The sequence below is a fragment of the Pararge aegeria genome, chromosome 9 (genome assembly GCF_905163445.1).
Source record: "Pararge aegeria chromosome 9, ilParAegt1.1, whole genome shotgun sequence".
NCBI classification, from domain to species: domain Eukaryota; kingdom Metazoa; phylum Arthropoda; class Insecta; order Lepidoptera; family Nymphalidae; genus Pararge; species Pararge aegeria.
Genome location: NC_053188.1, coordinates 11,981,416 through 12,002,442, shown reverse-complemented (window position 1 = coordinate 12,002,442; position 21,027 = coordinate 11,981,416). Strand labels below are relative to the sequence as shown.

Sequence of the window (21,027 nt, the reverse complement as noted above, 5' to 3'; positions counted from 1 at the left end):
ACTGATGAATATTTTTATAAATAAAATACATAAATAAATAGCAATATAGGTACATATAAAAACCCAAACACTGAAATCATTAATGCTCATCACACAAACATTTTCCGGTAGCTAATTCAATAAAAACTTTTCTCGACTGTTATATCACCCCTTAAACGGGATTTCCAAAACACGCTTAAACCGGTATTTATGATTTATAATTACTAACCTTAATTCGTTGTCTATTACCTTGAAAACAAAGGACTTACATACAAACTTCCAACCACAGTTTTACTAATTTGGGGGTAGATTTGGATAAAATAATTTCTGAAGTAATGTCTATGCTTTAAAAGAACCCGTTGTTCTAAATTTCAGGTTTGTAAGCTTAATAACAAGATGACTGATGAATATTTTTATAAATAAAATACATAAATAAATAGCAATATAGGTACATATAAAAACCCAAACACTGAAATCATTAATGCTCATCACACAAACATTTTCCGGTAGCTAATTCAATAAAAACTTTTCTCGACTGTTATATCACCCCTTAAACGGGATTTCCAAAACACGCTTAAACCGGTATTTATGATTTATAATTACTAACCTTAATTCGTTGTCTATTACCTTGAAAACAAAGGACTTACATACAAACTTCCAACCACAGTTTTACTAATTTGGGGGTAGATTTGGATAAAATAATTTCTGAAGTAATGTCTATGCTTTAAAAGAACCCGTTGTTCTAAATTTCAGGTTTGTGAGCTTAATAACAGAAAAATCAGCAAAAACTTTGGTACCCTATTTTACCCACACCTAAGGAAGTAACTTTCCATAACAAATTATATACATTTTTATTATATAAAGCTAAATAGACCAAATGCTGATTTCCAAGTATCTAATTCAAAAATAAATGAATTTCATACAAACTTCCAATCCTTTAATACCTAAGATTTCGTTATTAGTCAGTGAGCGAGTGAGTCAGTAGTTTTATCTTTTATACATTTAGATACCTACTTACATAAAACAAAAACGTAGTGATGACATTTAAAAACGAATGCTAACACTCCTTTCCCTCCCGCTATTTAAGATAATTGTTGCTCAAGCACTCGCATAAATATAGGCTTTGAGATAATAATGCAAAACAATCCTTGCTTTTACTTCCAACGTTCACAAACAATCGCAGTTATTCAACAGTGAAATTACATTTAAACGTCGACAATAATAAAACAATAATAGTTATAACTTGTGCTTTTAAGCAATTATTCGATATTTATATAAAATGACAATGAAATAAAATAATAAAATAATTTAATTTTAGGATGGTTTAAATAATATTAACAAATTATTACCAAAACATCTTTACTGCGTTGAAATCTTATCTTGGCAAGAAAATACAGGGCTCTAATTTTTAAAATGAACAAAATCAATGACCATGAAGAAATTTAAGTATTTCTACTGTTAAATCATAACCATCTTGTAGGTATTGGTAGGTAAATACTCGTAGGTACCTTCTCTCCTTATTTATATTCTCACTACACTAGTATCGATGTTTTTCTTTAAGAACTATAATATATAGTATTTTAGGGTTCTAAACCATCGGGTACTCACCCCTATTGATTAAAGTTAATGTAAAATATAACGTATATATAATAATTTTTTTTCGTGACTATGATTTTTGACGTACAATTTCACTAATATGACATAAAATTGAACGACCTTTTCTCCCCGAGCCATTATTAAATACTTGAAGCAAAACAAAGGTACTGCACCAGTGCTAAGTTTTTTATTGTTCTTGATGTAAAGGAGTGTTTAGATGGTACAACGGGCTATAACTACAATATGGTATAATCCAGAAACTTTAAACAAATGAACAATTATCAAAAACAGCGTTTGTTTATCTTTCCTTCACAGCCTGGAAAGCCAATCAACTTGATTTTTGGAAAAGAATTAGTTGAGAGAACAGAAAGTAAAATAGGCTACTTTTTATACAAGGAAAAAAATCGGGTCACTGAATTGGTAAAAAACCGTAATTACGAAACCGCTAGTTAGTATATTAACAATGATAAGTGAAATGAGGCAATAAAACCACTTGCACACATTAATTTCGTATTTATTTATTCAGAATCCTTTTGTAAAGTTTGAAACTTACACATAATTTCTGTTTTAAAAAAATATAAATATGGCTACAAAACGACAGTTCCTGCAAAATATGATTAAAATTAAATTAAAATAAAACGTGGATTTTACAAATTAAGTATCGCAATCACAATCTTATATAGCAATAACATTCACAAATTGTTTAAACCATTCTACCTGAGCGTCGGCGTTAACATAATTTTACTATAAATAATATATTTAACATTAATTTTAATAAAGATGAAATTGCTAAATATACAATAATAATTGTCAAAAGAATAATGTTCTATCTACAATATACAGGTAACAAACATCTATCTATGTACATTTTAAAGTTCGGACTAGTTCACTGTAATCGAAAGGAGTATTATTTTTTACAAATTTAAAAAAGTGAACACCGAGGATTTCTAAGTTATTATATTTTACAGATTCTAATTGCAAGAAGTTATCCAACTATTAGTTTTACCGTATTTATTGAAATTAATAGATTTTGGCTTTTGACTAAAGGAGATGTGGTCAACTAGTTTTAAAGTCGTCCATAGTGCTGTTTGTCAGAACTCTTGAACTTCTGAATGAAAGAATATATTAAATATATTGCCGATAAAAAAAGTTACGAAACTTTTTACATAAACAAAATATAAGGGTTTACAATTATAGCATTGTGACATATCGTAGGAAATAACTTTAAAAACTAATAGGCTTTTCAACAAGTTCAAAAACGTGTTAATTCTTGATCAAACTCCTCAAAAAACGAGCGATGACTTATTCGATTAGGAATGCCGTCTAGAAAAATGCATCGAAAGTATATGCAGGGTGACTGGTAACACGACCTATTCCTTGCAGTACATGATAGGGGAGATGAAATGCAACAAATTTTGTTCTATACATATTATATGGGCGGAAATCACCGGAAATCCATAGTTTTAGTGATATTTCAACAATGTCTTTTTTATTAATTCACCCTGAATTTGGCGAGTGAGACTTAGCTAGAGAAGACCTACGACTAATTAGGAAGCTTTTTAAATAACGAGGCACTAAAACAGGTAAAAACCAGTTGAAAAATAGTTTGGGCCAAAAAATGAACCTTTGCCGTTCTCTACTTATCTCTATCATGTCCTGCAAGGACTAAGTTTTGGGAAATTTCAAGAAATAAAAACTTTAATAATCTTTTATTACGTAATCTTGTATATTAAATCGTTTTTGAACTTGTTGGATTGCCTATAAGCACCAACTTTTTTCAGAACATCTACGTCTCAATTTTTACCTCTACCAAAATATATTATACTAACCAATCTTTAAACTGAGTTTAATATTGCAGATTTTTCTACTTCGGCAAAGTAAAAATTTTATCATGACTGAAAGTCTTAAGGTATAATAGGCATATAATACTGTATATGGTTTGAAATCATCTTTGAATTGTTACTTTTCTTACACCTATCTATTGAATACACCAAGTAGTTATAACACACTGAGACATGTATGCCAATTCTACGATATTTTAGACATTGAAGTTTCTCATTAAATGGCACGAAAATTAATTTCCTTACTAAGTTATTATAAATTATTATATTAGATTTAAATACATCTAAAAGTTTCTGAAGACGAGTTTAAGTTACGTAATTATTTTATTTTATATTTCACTTTTCAACTTAGTCATTTTTTTAATGATTTTATAGTAATATGGAAATGTTTTGGAGTTCACTTTTATATATAGAATAACTGCATAGTCAGCGTAAAATTTAAAATTTCACGTTTAATAATGTCACCTAAAAATTAAAGATATATGTACATGCGGCATGCCGCATAAAGCTCTCTTAAGAAGTTACAAAAATGTTCAACATATATAATGATAATAATTAACCTATCTATTTTTATGTACAATAATATAATTGCTACGAAAATTGGCGCTTTTAACGCCTTAATTTCACCAGACTGGCTTATTGCCGACACTTATTAAATGCATAAATACAATTTATTTTCTGTTCAAAATACATATGTTTGAATTCTAGGCAAATAGAGATCCAATAAGCTTTGCTTTATGGTTGGACAAATTCCCATACTATTACCATCTATTTATCTATAGATAATTTTCAAAATTTCATTTCAGACCAAAGAATTTTTTTTGGAATATAACCTAAAAACCGTTAATTTCTATTTACAAAAAATTTTGAGCCGTACTTGTGACGAATTTGAACAGAAAATAAATTTTCAGTAATAGCAACTAAAACTATAATAATTGGCTACAACCATGATATGCTTCATAATATTTAAGAAAATTATTCTTCCACAAAGCCAAAGTTATGTCATATTACAATTTTGAAAGTTTTTCAATACACGAAATACGACAAAATTAGTACTGTGAAATTCGTTAAGGGCGGTTCAACATGTTATGGGAAATCATCATAAAAGTATAATTTTAAACTTTTTAAAACATTAGAAATGTTAGTAATTAATAAAAGAAAATAACTTATCTTACAGCCGCTTTGCAAAATAACACGTCAAATGCATGGTATGGAAATTAAAATTTGTTATCTATCTATTTTATTGAATAAAGAAATGCGGGCTTCAAGATTAAAACCTACTCCTACAAGAATGGTCCAACCCATAATTTTACCTCGTTCATTAATATAAAACAATCACCCAATAGAAAATTAAAAATTAAATTTATAAGTTGATCAGACATTATTCTCAGTCTTATATCTAAACTTATAAACTTTATAAACATTTTGGAAATATAAACAAGCTTACACCAGTAACATTGCAAATCATATGTTTATGTAAAATCTAAACTACCTAAATTCCAAAATATTACATAAGTAAGTAGGTATGTTTTAAACTCGCGCAATAGGAAGTGCCGCATAAAATTATTTAAAAAATGTAATTGGCAGTCATTGTTTCTAGTTACGCCTAACAAACACGTGTAAATCGATTCAAATATTATTTCTGCCTCGAAATCAGTAATAATAACAGTAAATACATTCCAATCAGATTATCTAAATTCACATTTATATTATGATAAAAGTTTATTACATTGTCCACGCAGTGTTTATTAGTCTTGAGATTGAACGGGAGGATCCGAATCGTTAGATGCGGGAAACGATGCATTATACGCTCGCACCCGCGCCAGTTTCTATACTAGCGCGGGCGCGGCGGCCCTTGCTCAGGGACGATGTGGATGCCCGGAACTTAAAGACGAACTGCTCACACCCGAATCACTACTCTTTTCAGAAGCACAAGGTTCTCCACCCGCTACGAACTTGACAACATTCAACTTATGATCAGACTCGCATGTGTCATCGCGCGCACCTCCAGGCAAGCCACCGCTACGTACATTACTCTTTTCTCCTATCGTCCCAGGGTACCGTTCGATCCTATCGCATTCGGCATCATCGGGTTGCCGACGACGTATTGAGCGTTTTGCTTGGGGTGCTGGCTCTGGCGGTCTATGTGACGGCTCTTCAGTCCTATGCACGAGTGGCGATGTACGCACGCGGACCCCCCCAGTCCCCACTCCAGCTTCGTAACATCCGGAGTCGCGCGGGAATTGGCGACGACCGAATGGTGAATCGCCGCCTTCTGAGCTGGAACCACCTCCTTCACCTTCAACTTCAACTTCGCCACCTGTTTATGAATTACACTACTTTATTTAATAATACATTTATTGCAGCTTAAAATAAAATGTTCTTTTTTATTCAATGCCTACGATATATATATATATATATATATCGTCTTTTATATATATATATATATATATATATACAAAAAAACTTTTAAGTCTTAAGTGCTTTAATTAAGACGAACGTAGCTAAGAATATTCCATTACAGAAGCCATTATTATATTTAAATAAACCCAAAATGTTTGACAGCAGTCGTGGTCCAGTGGTTTGCACGACATTAAAATTATAAAAGCTCTAAAAGTTTTGTAATTTTGATCATTGCAAAATGGTCGCGAAATATCGAATAGTTAAATGAAATACTAATAAGACAGAACAAAAATGTAATGCAACTTACATTCAAGCTGGTGCAGCAGTTGCACGGCAGCAAGGATGCGTGTACGATGATCAGGAGTCATAATACCCAAATAGTCGAGATCCGATGGCTCAATCTCCTTGAACAATTCAATATCTTCATAACCGTTTCTTGAAAAAGCAACCATATATTCCGGTAAGTCTATTCTTCTCAACAACTCTTCAACTGTTCTTGGTCTAGTTTCCCAAAGTCGTTCACGACTTTTACACCATTTTGATGACCTTGATCTCATTGTATCCCTCTCAGATAAAACTTCTACATTAGCAAACTTAAAATTGCCAACTTTGTTATTTAGAACACCCCGCCAGATCCCGGACGCATTCATGTTGATCACTTCTATTATATCTCCTTTCTGTTAAAAAAAAGTATTAAGCTTTATCCCTCTTATCGAATAAAAGATAAAACTATAACGTCGAAGAAGTATAAAAGACAGTCAATTTAATTATAAAATATTTTAATACTAAACGTAATAGTGCAGGGGTTCCCAACCTTATTAAGGTAGGCTTTCCCATAATTATCTCAAAGGTGAAGTGAAGGACATCAGCCTAAAGCCTTCTGATCCTGAGACGATGTGCCCTGTTGTGGACAGATAGCGGGCTATGGGACTTATTGTAAAATCAAGTTTGTCTTTATTGAACTTTAATATATTACCTTGTATCTTAAAGCATCTTTTTCATAGATATTGGGGAGATAATCGACAAGAGCTCGAGCGCGGCACAGCATTTGAGGTACCAGAAGACTCCGCCCAGCTGGACTTAATTCTATGTTTTCTTCTGCCGAGAGAGACGAATGATTACTACCGGCACGAACCAATGCCTGGGTGCCTGTACATAAATATAAAGTTCCTTAGGGGTCAAAATAACATGCCATCGCTAGCCATCACGTTTAATTAAATCAAAAATACCTGCGGTCACTCGTTTGTACTGGTATTGGTTGCTGTTATTTTTAAGCTCATGTTTTAGTAGGAAATTCGAGATTAGCTGTGGGGAGGTATTTATTACATATATACATACAATCTGTTATAATATAATGGGCATTATGGTACAAAGAAAGGAAAGACAAACTTATTTACAAATGTTTTATATTACACAGACAAAAACTTAATAAATCCACTCACTACTGCCTGAGCCGCTGGGAAGACTTTCAAAAGAACTGTTAGAACACGGAAACGCTTGATCAGCGCTTGTCCGCCTATCCATGGCCATATCTGGCCCCCTTTCTTGCCTTAATCTTGATATCTTTCGTTGCACATCTTGTCTGAGACCTCGCACTTTGCCCGCTAAGTTTGAAACACCGTCACATTCTTCAGCTGACTGAAAGAATAGGTAAACATAAAAATTGGGAAAAAATAAATGAATTACAAATTTATTTCAGTTTTATTAATTTCATCATGCTAATTTATAATAATTTTCCATTACCTTATGTACAGTTGCTATATGTTGTGAATCGGTTTCGCTTTCTTGATCTTCGTAATCCGATGACGCTGGCGATAAAGGGTCGATGCCTATCCGATAACCTGACATTTGCCTGTAGCCTCTTCTACAATCTCTTTCCGATCGACTCGATTCTAACGATATGCCCGACAACCTCGATCCTATAGATTGGATATCGGATGCGGCGTAATCCCCGCTTTCCCTATCTCTCGCAGTTCGCAAGGGTATCACAGTGGTCGGGTAGGGTCCGCTCTGCGGGATTATTAATCCTCTCCGAGGGGCTCTTGCTAAGCTTATATCACCGGCGCTTCTTAGAGATATAACTCCTTCACCTCTTGGTTCGTTTCGAAGATTAAGTGTGAAACAAACACGGCCATTTTGGAATGAAGCTGCCGGCGCTCCACTTCCCATCAGAAAGTCTTCAGGATCGCTCTCGTAGGGCGGTTCGTCATACCAGTGCCCTCTTTCAGACAGACCTCTCGCTTCATCGTCATACATATACGTATCGTCTGTAAACGAGTCTTCAATTAGGCTTGCATGGCGTAGCTTTTAATAGTGCAAATAAAAATATACGTGCTAACATAACTGCCAAAAAAGTTTACCGTTAATTCCCTTTAAAAAACTTGCGCTTTCACTGATAACACTGCGAATAAGCTGTTTACGAACATCGGGAAGCCGTGCGTGGTTGATGCAAAACATTTTCAAAAACAATCATGCATTCAGCATTTTGTCGCAAATTAAACATATTTCTTGATGAATGAAGATGAATTCACTACCTGTCGGTCGTTTTGAATGCAACATAATTATTATATTTTATTTGTAGTCGTTTGTCTCGAGAAATGATTGGGTATTCACATAAGTGGATTCTTTATAATTCCTTATTTACATACACAATTATTTCATGATTGATGAAGAAATGCACATCGAAAGCACACGAATGAAATGCGATACCGGACGATAAATCAATAGACATTGAACATTATCAAGAATAAGCATTCCGCAACGTTGACCAATAAATTAAGTGTCAAAACATCGTGCAAGCAACATGCCTCAAAATAAATCATAACTTATTTTAGATTCTTAAATATTTTGACATTGAGCGTATACGAAAGCATAAATTAAAAAGAAGTAGCTTTAAAAAAAACACAGTCAAAATATTTCAAGGCATTTAGACATTTAGACAGCAGTGGTTAGCATTTTTTTAGTATAATTTAATATTCCCATTGTTGAATATGAATATTTAATATTTAGAATATTTAATATTCCCACTTCTTTTATATCTCGCTTCATGTATATTTTCTAAGATTTTATGCAGCTTTGAAAACATGATAAATTTGAAAATGTAAACCACTGCTGTGAACTTTTATAATAACCTTTTTCTATAATTTTTTAAGATATAATATTTCATAGTTAACATGATATTTCTCAATTTACATGAAGCCGTAATGAATAGAATATTACTTTACCAGAAACTAGACTAAATGAGAACTTTAGAAGTGAAATACATGTCCTAATTAAAACCTTTTGATACGAATGAGATCCTATAAGGTAGTCATGAAAGGAGATCGGGCGATTTTGTATGGAGCTTACATTATTTCACAGAATTAAGAACATAGATATAAGATACAGAAACCATGTACACGACTAATGCTGAAGCATCAACAACCAATCCACTTTAGTAGTGTTTCTGGAACAGACGGTTAGTTACTCCATTTAGCAGTTGACAGTAATAATTTTACCTCTAATGTTCTAACATTTACCATAAAATGGGGAAAATGGGAAAAGTTAGTGAGGTAACAATATTACGCGGGTGTGAACTGAGACGTGCACGGGGCGTTTTCACTGTTTCTGGGCACAATGCATTGCATGCAATAATGGCTGAATGAATGTTGTGGTTGAATGATGTTCTTAATTCGGTATATTATATGGGTCCATACTGAGTACAAGGGACGTAGGGAAATTAGTGAGGATTATGATAAGCACAGTGACTTGCGCGAAAACGACTGGCAATAGACAATTGACTGGACAGACAATCATATTTAATTTTTTATTGATATTTCTTTTTGTTTTTTCATTTATGAAAAAATATAGCTATAAAACACATTAATAACTTACGTTATAGTTGTGGTAGTATGAACCTGTTTCCGGGCCAGAATAAATTAAATAAAATAAAAGTAAAGTAAAAAAATATATATTTTGCAGGCCAAACTTTCTAAAGCTATGTCGCCTTTGATAAAGATTAAGGTAAAATTTTCGTTAGTGTACAATTAAGAAATAAAATGCCCTGATTTGGCCAATATCCTTTGGTAATATGCCTACGTAAAATTATTTTATTCCTTATGATATTAAAAATCTGTTCATTAAGGCTTTATAGAAGAGAATGTTGAGCAAGAAAATGTTTGATATTACGTTCAGAATATCCACACATGTACATTATACATACCTCCAAAAGGGCCGCGGACACCATCCCGTCCCATATTCATAAGACCGTGTCTTATGTCCCGTAATATCTGAAACAATATCAAATATATACACTATTACTGAACTAGATCAGTATCTTGTATTAAATTTTTTTATTGTGTACTTGTATAAAGAAGATTATGTTATTGTGTCTCATCTGTGCAACTTAGAATTTATGCTATTTAAGACGAGAATCAATATTTATACGCTTACAGAGGTAATTAATACCTATGTGAATAATTGTTTGATGTGCATAACAGCTTTCTGATTCAAAGTCAAAGTCAAATATTTCATTATTCAAATAGGCACATAGATTGCACTTTTGATAAACTTCTAATGACATAGAAGTGAGTTGATGGCGATAACTAAATTCATCAACTAAAAACTAAAGTTACGAGGGTTCCGAACGATCCCTGGTCTAAGAAGAAACCCACAACAAACATAGCCGGTTGTTATTTTTTTCATTATTATTTCATTATTAGTTCATTTAAAACTATTAAAGAAGCAACCTGGTTAGAGCAATAATTTACACCCAATCATTTTTATCGTTGACGTAGTCTTTAATACTATAATAGGACTTTCCTAAATGCTTACTTTTAATACAAACTTTGAACTTTTTCAGAGACATCTCGAAGATATTATCAACTGGTAGTTTCTTGTAAAATTGTATACAATTTCCTTTAAATTAATTACTTATTTTATGTAGTCTCGTATATTGCAATGCAAGTTTTTTTTTCTTCTAATCTAATTCTATTTCTAAGTCTGATTCTAGTTTCTGAATGTGCAGACATATATAAGCATCCATACAGAACACCCTTACATACACCTTAAACCTAGCAATTAAAGTGGCCAAATTAACTGTTTTCTCTATTGATTTGAATAGCTTGATAATTATTACGAGTTATTCCCAAATCAGTATTATTAATAGAAACTTAGCGTAAACGCTGTCTATTAAAAACGAATCTATTATACCGTTATAATACAATCAATAATTTTCATTTTATTAATTTATGTTGATTATTTTAAAGACATTATTCTTTAAAATTGGCACAAAAAATGTTATTTGAAAGACCTAAATGTTGATTATAATACCTACTACAGTAGGTATAAAATCACCATTTAGGTACAATATACCTACTACAGTATATAACGCGAAAAGGACCATAAAGTTCTTTCGTAATGACGTTATAATTTAAGGCTAACGACAGGTACCTACCTAATTTGCATAACCACTGAACGCCGAAGCGATCAGTTTTTTTGCAGGAATTTATAATGAAAAGGGCTTAAATTTGTTAGCTCTGACATCATCATTTTATTATGGATGCAATATAATACGAACGGTTTGATTTTAAAATACTTATAATTTTTTTAAATAATATTATAGTTTCGAAAGTTTATAAATGACTTTATTTAAGTTTGTCCTTATACTTTTAGATAGTTTTAAGACTTTAATTACGACAATATCATCAAGTAATTGATGTTTGTAAATAATAATAATTATTATTAATTAAAGAATAGCTTCAGGACAATTTTTTTTTTTTTGATTTTTACGAATAAACCTTTAATTGGCTATTTTGAGGAAAAAATAAAACACTTAGTTTTTGTAATAAGTCAGAGATACCTACTCTAAATACTTTTGCGTCCATGATATTTATTTCAATTAAATCTAAAAACTACTTACGAACCTAAACTACAATAAACATAAAATATTCATATGAAATAAATTGTGCTTGAGCAAGATGCTCGTACAAAATAACAATAAATAATTAGGTTTTAGGTATAAGTATTGATTCAGTATACAGAACGTATACAAATATATTAAAGTTCAGTAAAAATATTTTGCTTTAGGGCTTGTGTCGAGGCATTCCCAAACACAGCTATAAATTTTCAGAGGCTGTAATAAAACGACCACTTTCGCGTAAGTAGAAAAGTATTGAACGTTAAGTTAATTTATGCACGTTTTGTTACTGAACCGGCACGCTAGCAAATGGGAGAGGATTTGCGCCTCTGCTCGGGCAAATGAGATTTCATGTCATGGAGCAAAATAGCGTTTTAGCTCGTTATTTCTACGCTTACCTATTTACCTAGTATAACAGTGATAGCTCAACTATCATAAAGATAACAGGTTTAGATATAATATAAGATAACACTTTCAGGCTTGATATTGCTTCTTCTCAAGTTTTGCACGCCTAGGGCCAGATTAGAGCCTACACATTTTTTCACTAATTTTTTCGCTTAATGGATTAAGATTATTTTGTATTAAAATATAATGTACCCCACGAAACACGAGTGGGTAATATCAGATTTCGCATTGCGTTCGCAATTGAAACCTCCCATATTATAGCGAAATTGTTTATCACTGCTGTTGAATTGCAATACTGTGAAAATATGAAACCATAATGCGACTGACTTTTATTCAGTGGCTTTAAGGTTTCTTTTTGCATTCAATTGCACTGTATTTATGGCGATTTGGTATTCAAGAATAGTAGATTTACGAGCGAAAGCCGAACGATATATATACTCAGTAAAGGGCTTCCAAAGTTTCGTAGAGAAGCAATACAAGTGTCTTTAATAGGCTTAGCTTGAGATTAGGGCATGATTAGCCGATGCTCAGCTCACATGCCTATCACAGTAAGATTAAAGGTAATTATAATTAACGTAATGTGAAGGTATCTTTATTTTAACAATTACGACTTTGAAATAATTATTTTAGTGTTTGCTAAAATTTATGACAATTTTGAGAGAAATGGAAATTTTTTAACTAAGGGTAGGTAAATATAAAGACAAAAAAAATAGTTAAGTGCGTGTTGCAGAGTAGTTTCGTTGTCATACCAACATATACTTGGTCTTAACGCAAGCCAAAATATTCAAATTATAAACAAATTAAGTGTATTTCTATAGATAAATTGTTTCAAGGAGGCAGCTGTAATAATTTTCTACATAAAATCATTCAATTCAAATCTCTAAAGTTCCTTCATATTTTTTCACCGAAATAAAAAAGATGTTTTAATATCGGTTTTTCGTATATAACATATCGTAACTGTTAAGCTACCTACGAAATGTTGTAAAAGTAAAAGCGGTGATAACCCAGTGGGTAGGACTTCGACTTCACTTTCGGGGGGCCGAGTTCGAATCCCAGAACGCACCTCTAGCTTTCTAGGTTATGGGCGTTTTAAGCAAAAAACATCACTTGCTTCAACGGTGAAGGAAAACATCGTGAGGAAACCCTGCATGGCTTAGAGTTCTCCATAATGTTCTCAAAGGTGTGTGGAGTCCACTAATCCGCACTGGGCCAGCGTGGTGTACACAGCCTCTTCTCATTGTGGGAGAAAACACGTGCTATGTAGTGGGCCGGTAATGTGTTGATATGGATCGATGCTAATTTCTTATTAAAACTTCAAAATGAAAAAAAAACAATAACTTACCTCTTCTTGTTCTCTAGCTAGCTTATCTTTTTTCTTCATGGCTTCCTGAACTTTTAACTGAAACAAAAAAAAGATCGTAATCTATATAAGAAAAAAAATAATTCTACCATGAAAATGATGGAATCATAAAAGAAAAAGACTGACGCAAAATTGTTAAAATGGCTAAATACGCAGGGAATAAAAACACAAAGCACATGTAATATAATTATTCTAAGACATTAATAAATACATTACCAAATACAGACTTTTATTTAAGCCCTTTTCGAGCTCTTAACCATTATTTGAAAAATTATAAAACACAACACACAAAAATATATTAAGACGAAAAGCTGCAAGTAAAGAAAAAGACTAAGTAGCAAGTGATAGATTATAACACTAACAAACTATAACAATTAATAATAAGTTTCTTTGTTTATTTTAATGAAGTTCTGTAATTTTAATATATTATAAATTATTTATTTTGCAACTAAATACACTTTAGTAAACTTTGGGACCTTGGGGACCATGGAGATCGGAGCTCGAGCACTTTTTAAAGAATTGTCAACAGAATTGTCAAGTCCATCGGTGATCCTAAAGCTGGCAGTTACCTTAGCCAAATAATTAGTTGGCACAAGCATATTAGCCTCGCTGACGGTGCCCGTGGTATCAAAGACATGTAAGTCTTCATTCAGTTTTATTTTGTTGGTACATAGGTTATTTTAAGGGATTTTTTTTGATAAATGTAATTTAAGTTGAATGTAATTTAAACTTAAAATAATAAATACTTTCGTAAATAACTTTAAAAGTTATTGTCTAATCTTATAAAATACATTTTTAAAACTTTTCATTGTAATGTGTTAATTAAATAGATTCAGTATTTTTTTCCACAATGCCTTTTATTACCAACAAGACATTAAATAATACAAAAAAATGAGGCTTAACTCCAAGTTGGTTTTAAAGGTTTATATTTTTTTATAATCAAAACATAACAGCATGCTTCCATGCGTTCAAAAAAGGTATCGTGCAAGTTCGTGCAATTCTACAACATACAAGTGCAGTAATGCGTGCTTCAAACTATTCTCACAGTATTTTACATAAAGAAAATTGTGTTATAGTTATACAACATCAAAATTGTAAATTGAAATATAATTTAGGCGATAAAAATAATATAGATCCACCTCCTTTCTTTGAGCATACCAAATGTATAAACCAACGTAAGTATGCAATTAAAATTTTGAATTTTGAATTCTGTTACGACTCTGTTGGCAAAATTATAATTTTTAACAATTAACCTAAATTGTACTGTGACTGACTCCGTATCCATAAAACATACCCATACATTTTGAAAGTATGCAAATTTTATTAAGCTTGCTAAACAGAAGCGCCAGAAAATGATGCTTGTTTGAGAAATATTATAGGTTTTTTTAAGTGATATGCACCTTTCATTGTATTATTCTCAATAATAATAAAAGCATTTTGCCATCCAGAGCATAACAGAAAAGTTTTCCTGCGCTGATGGTTTGAGAGAGACTGTAATACTTCCCCTAGCTTTAGCATATATGTAATAAACTGGAATAAAATGGAAGCTGACAACTAATTTCTTCTGATAACACAATGGTTATTCATCTATTAATACAAATACGTTTTTTTAAATTTCAATCGCTGTTTCATTTAGCATGATAATTTTTTTCCATAACAGAGTCTCTCATACGCAGTTCATTGCAGGAAAACGAAAGCTCACCCTATGAATCGTTTCTTCGAAGGTGTTTGGTTGGGCGGCACTCATTTGAAAGAAGCGGAGGCGATCATAGTCTCTGGGGTCAACCATGGACCTTAGAGCTGTATCAGGGCCAGGGCCTAGGCCCAAGCCACTTTGCAGCACGCTGTCCGGTGTGTCAACCTGAAGGAAAGTTTCATATTATTACACTAGTCTACGGGATACATCCCGTAAACCAGGAAGATCTTAACGACAAAAACAGGCTTTCTACAAACGTACAATACGTTGGAAATATGTTGACGAGTATATAATATCTACTTATTATATCTATGTTCTAATATTAAACAATAAAATGGCATATATTGCTAGTATTAATGATTTTAAAATATAATTTTAGATACATAACTAATTTTAAGCTTTATTTTATATTTTAAAAATACTAACCGTACAAGCATGTATTAATTAATAAACAGTATAAAATTAAATTTTTTTATGTAGGTATGCCAACTACTTGCAGACATCAAGAACATGTTATACGGGTCTTACATCTAAATTTTATAAAATAAGATCACAGTACGCTAAAGAAAATAAAAACCAAACTTTCTAATTACCTTAATAAATGTACGATCATCACAATTTTTATGAAAGTCTTAAGTCAACACTTAAGAAATATATTCAGCAAAGATATCTTATCTTATAATTTTTTAACTTTAATACTTTTAGAGTCATTTATCAGCTAGAGTCTAGACATTTATCTTCGTAAGATTGTTCTCAAATTTCACAATAACAAAGTTAATGAAGTAACAGGACGGAAAAACTTTATTACAAATCACAGGAATAATAAATTTAATATAATGTGTATATAATACGACTCTTTATCGACCACAAATGTAAAGCTGTCGCATCCCTTGTCTACCAATGTCCCACTGCTAGGCACAAACCTTATTTCTCATAAAAAAGAGGGAGTCAGAGCGTTGACCCACTTCACTGCTCAGTTCTGGTGCTGGGCTTCATTATCTATATACTAGCGGACCCCAGCGCATCTATCGGGCTAATTTGTGAATCTAAACCATCCAGGGTGCCACCCAAACGTATACCAAGAAATTCATTAAAATCGGTCCAGTCATCTAGGAGGAGTTCAGTGATATACACACGCACACAAGAAATATATATAAACTAGCGGACTCCAGCGCCATCTGTCGGGCTGATTTGTGAATCTAAACCATCCAAGGTGCCACCCAAACGCATACCAAAAAATTCATTCAAATCGGTCCAGCCGTTTAGGAGGAGTTCAGTGACATACACACGCACACAAGAAATATATATATAAAGATAAAGATTATCGGAATAATAACAATTTGGAATTACGATGAAATTTAATTCGAATATAGAATTACAGTAAAATTTAATTCGAAATCGGATTTTTAAAAGGGATCCTTACAAATCACAATTTTCTATGAGATTAATAAGAAAATGGAAATGGAATTCACAAAAGGCATTACCGTAATGACAATGTATGTGAAAATGATAGGTCTATAAATTTTAGAACGTCCGAGTTAGGTTCCGGGTAGTACAGAAATGGTCCTCTCGTCTATTCACACTATTCCCTTATCAAGTGCGAAGTTAATGGGCGAGCATTGTACTAGCTATGATTAATTGATTCGTGCCTATAAAACCTCATTGTGATGCAGATATCCTTAGCGTTTTTCGTTAACTCGGAGTGATTGATGGTGGATTTCCTGAGTTTTGTAGGTAGGTATCGATTTTTTGACGTTTATCGTAACAGATCCATTTTCATGCTATTGGTTTAATGAAAGAACTGAGTGGCACGATTCTTAGGTATACAGAACCAAACACCCGTCGGTCGATCGTATAAGCTTCTCCTTAACCAGTTTTTGGTACGTTTCAAAATACTTTGAAATTTACTAATTCAAAACTAAAAGTTCAATGTATATGCGAAATGCCGCAAATTTAAATCTTTTATACAGTTATCTTATCGTATGGTTCTTTAGGATTATCTATACTTATAATAAATCTGTAACTGGAAGTTTTCTGTACATTTAATATATTTTGAAAATTTTGACCGGGGGATGCTTTATAATCATAAGAGTCCAAAACAGATTTTTATTTAATTTTTGTCTGTCTGTCTGTCCGGGCATCACGTGAAAACTACAATTATACGGATTCAAATAAAACTTGGTATAGTGGTAGTTGATATTCCGGGTCAACATATAGGCTACTTTTTATCTCGATATACAATAGGTTTACTCCGGGAAATGGGATGAAAATCGTTATCAATTTTACTTCATAGCTCCGTTAAATTTGAACCGATTTTAATAATTCTTTTTTTATTCGAAAGTGTATACTATCAAACATGTAGGTACGGTCCTATTTTAATAAGGATCTGATAAATATTGTCGGAGATAAAGAACATAACTCTTCACAAATACCTGTTAGTCGCAAGGCATATGGGACAACGATCGAAGGATGGTAATCCTACTAATATTAAAAATGGGAAAGTTTGTGAGGATGGATGTATGGATGGATGGATGTATGTATGTATGTATGTATCAACTGCAATACCACGTAAAATAATAGTAGGTACATAGCTACCCCCGATGATTATGATGTTAGCATCAGATATATTTTAGCTTCTCGATTGACTCATACGCGGACGAAGTCGCGGGGGTCCGCTAGTAGTATTATAATAGTAGAAATTTTTAAAACATGCTATTGTTGTATGTCCATGCGCCGATGGACGTTAGGGCCCCAAGGTGCTAAAATGGCGATCCCGCACAGGTAAACGCAGCGTTGGTCGGCCTCCAACCAGGTGGACAGACGGCATCAAATCAAAAACATCGAGTCGCCGGGAGCCGCTGGAAACTAGCGGCCTAGGAGTTTGGATTTTGGAATTCCCTTCAAAAAACCTATGTCTAGCAGTGGAAGTTAATTGGTTGAAATGATAATGGTGAAGCTTACTGTCGTATAGTTAAAATATATAATCTAAGAAGCATATATATATACATATACATATACATATATATATATATATATATATATATATATATATATTTATTTTTTAAACTTAACTGAACACTAAACTAACAACTTTCTACTACTATAACTACGCAGTAATTTTCCATAGGAATAGATATACTCCTTATTTAATAGACAATTGCAGCCCATGTTAAGATTTTAGTAGGCACTGTTTTCTAACAGTCATACTTTGGTTTTTCGAAAAGATAAAAATTTCTCAAAATTTTTGAAAATATAAAATATCATTGCTATCTCAAAGGAAAAAAATAATGTTAACAACATTTATAATTTGTTACTTCTCCTAAAATATAATTTTGTAACATTATCATATAAAATTCACATCGTACATTTGTATAACCAAGGAAAACGGATTACCTCCATATTTTAATAACACGGGCGGACTGGACTTGGCCTAGCAACATTCAAATTAATGCAGGTTTTAATATGAATGGAAAACAGACCTAAATAAACTCTTACGTAACCAGCGTACAAAGAAAGTAATCTATGTCAGTAGCATAGCTTTGAAAATATTACTACAGTAAACGTGATAAATGTTCTCCGAGAAATAACTTTTGTAGTTTCACAACTTTAAGCACCACTTTGCCCAGATATCCTTTGTTGTGTAGCGTAATATTTGAAAGTCCAAAGTTTAACTCAATTAAATTCATATTATGAACCGAGTAACAGTTTTATAGTAGCAGTTGTTTTAGTAATTTTTAATATTAGGTTTCTAAATAACTAAAATTACTACGCTAAAGTACTGAAGGCTTTTTTTATTACCCTTATTAATAAACGCAGCATAACGTCAGAATATTAACGCAGTGTTTTGTCACTCCTTAACCTTAGTGCCTTCCAAATGTTAACGTAACTAATTACTGCGTAACAATACTAAACCATGTTTATGACTTAAATTTATTTAACAGCAACAGAAAAAAAACATTCCTATGGGTAGGTACTTAATGCTTTAGCAGCTTCCAAATATCTTAATGCAGCAATCAATGTTTTCTTTTTTAATGACTGGTACAATAAACTTCAATGATTTTGATTATTGCTTAGATTTACTGCAGATTAAATATATTAAAAGGGTAACGAGGTTATATTATGATAAATCACGGTGTTTAAATGCGAATATTAGTATGATTGTATCACGAAATTTTTCATACACGTTGTGCAGAAAAGAACAGTAGTAGTAGAACAAACTGCATGTCAGTGCATGAATGGTTCCGTAATATTTATTTATTTTCTTCTGTTTTTTAGAATTTGTTATTATAGCGAAAACAGAAATAAATACATCATACCGAAGCTCTAGCAATAGGTTTCCGTTTTACCCTTTGGGCTGAAGTTGTGGAAAAGGTGTAGTGCCTTAAGAAGATGAACCTTGGTTTGTGTTATACCTTGATCGATGAGAAAAACCTGAATTTTTTTTTAATTATTATTGTTTAATTTTCTCTCAATAAATATATATTTTTTTAATAAATAGTAAACATATTTTGCTAATGACTATAATACGAATAATATCAATACTTAGTTTAGGCATCAGTGGTCAAACCTACTATATATTTTTATTATATCATTAAGTATTTGTCTGAATAACTGGAACAGTTCAAACTTTAAAGGAGGTATTTGCATATTGAAATTTACTTTACCCAGTACACAATACAATCTTATCGATACAAGACGTTAGGGATTTACGATCGACAGAATGTTGGCAGAAGCTACAACAATGTGCCAATATAAAGTTTTATTACTGATATCAGGGATCTACAAAGTCATAATGCTTCAAAAGCGCTCAGCGCAGCGGTAAGGTAAGAAAGAGGTAGGGATATTTTTACAAGCATATGGTGAGTATGGTCTAGTTTTACTAATGAAAATCCTATGTTGTGATTCGATAATGTTTATGACGATATTTGAGTGAAATTTTGTTACTTATCGAAGTGTGTAGAGTTGAAAAATTTTACCTTTCTACTGCGTAGTTTAGTTTAGTAAACTGCTATGTAAAAAACCTAAACTGTTTACGTGGAACCTAAATATAACCTACAAAACTGCTGTGAAATAATGTAGAGTGATTTAATTTTATGAGATTTTATTCGTCATTTTACGGAACTATTTTGCTGTAAAACTAAAAAAGATAATTAAGAACAATAACTTTTGGCGCCACCATAATCTGAAGCTATTTTATCAGAAACTCATACCTAGAGAGTTTCCTTCTTACCTCTAACTTCCATTATATATAGTAGTAATTCAAATCAATAAGCTTCACACCGTATAGCGCCAAAATGGCGTTAATCAATTGGAGACAAAAATAAAGTGACAGACTGTCCAGTGATAATAATAGGTACACCATAACAACAATAGATCAGTCAGATATAGATACTACTCTAAGATTTATATTATTTAAGGATTTTCACCCTCCCATTTTATAAAAGGCGGGATCCGCTGTTTTTCAGGATAGAAAGAATCATATAAACTCCGGAATGAAAACTTTATATGTGCCAAATTGCATTGCAACAAACTAGCCTTCCTAAAAAAACGCTAAAATTTCCATTTAGAATAATCCATTAAAAACAAAAAATTCAAAATTAACCAGAGTGTTCTCTATTTTAACTCACAGGTTGACAGGCTACTTGCTTTTACAACTGACGATTGATATTTGATCTCTACAACCCATTAGGTACGAGCAAAGCATTTTAAACTCATCTCGATTCTAGAGTGAAAATGTTTCATACTAATCTTCATTATTAGCATAATTATTCTCTCTTTTGTAAAATACTATTATTTACAAAGAAAAAATGTTTTTTTCGAAGAGTAAGACATACTTAAAGAAAGGTATCCT

General features: G+C 32.1%; 1 protein-coding gene across 4 annotated transcripts in view; it reads right to left on the bottom strand.

Moving 5' to 3' along the window:
* Positions 1-2,166: 2,166 nt before the first annotated feature.
* The window catches only part of LOC120626328, a 150,222-nt gene continuing 131,361 nt past the window's right edge, over positions 2,167-21,027 (bottom strand). Inside the window, exons 6-13 of one of the 4 annotated variants that reach the window (XM_039893813.1) lie at positions 15,183-15,341; positions 13,463-13,519; positions 10,021-10,087; positions 7,563-8,086; positions 7,262-7,457; positions 6,796-6,968; positions 6,127-6,496; positions 2,167-5,736 (exon numbers count right to left, since the gene is read on the bottom strand). In XM_039893813.1, the coding sequence (XP_039749747.1) occupies positions 5,276-5,736; positions 6,127-6,496; positions 6,796-6,968; positions 7,262-7,457; positions 7,563-8,086; positions 10,021-10,087; positions 13,463-13,519; positions 15,183-15,341 (2,007 nt within the window). In that variant the 3' untranslated portion in view covers positions 2,167-5,275. The remainder of the gene's footprint in view (positions 5,737-6,126; positions 6,497-6,795; positions 6,969-7,261; positions 7,458-7,562; positions 8,087-10,020; positions 10,088-13,462; positions 13,520-15,182; positions 15,342-21,027) is intronic. The other 3 variants (XM_039893814.1, XM_039893815.1, XM_039893816.1) reach the window with 3 other exon arrangements.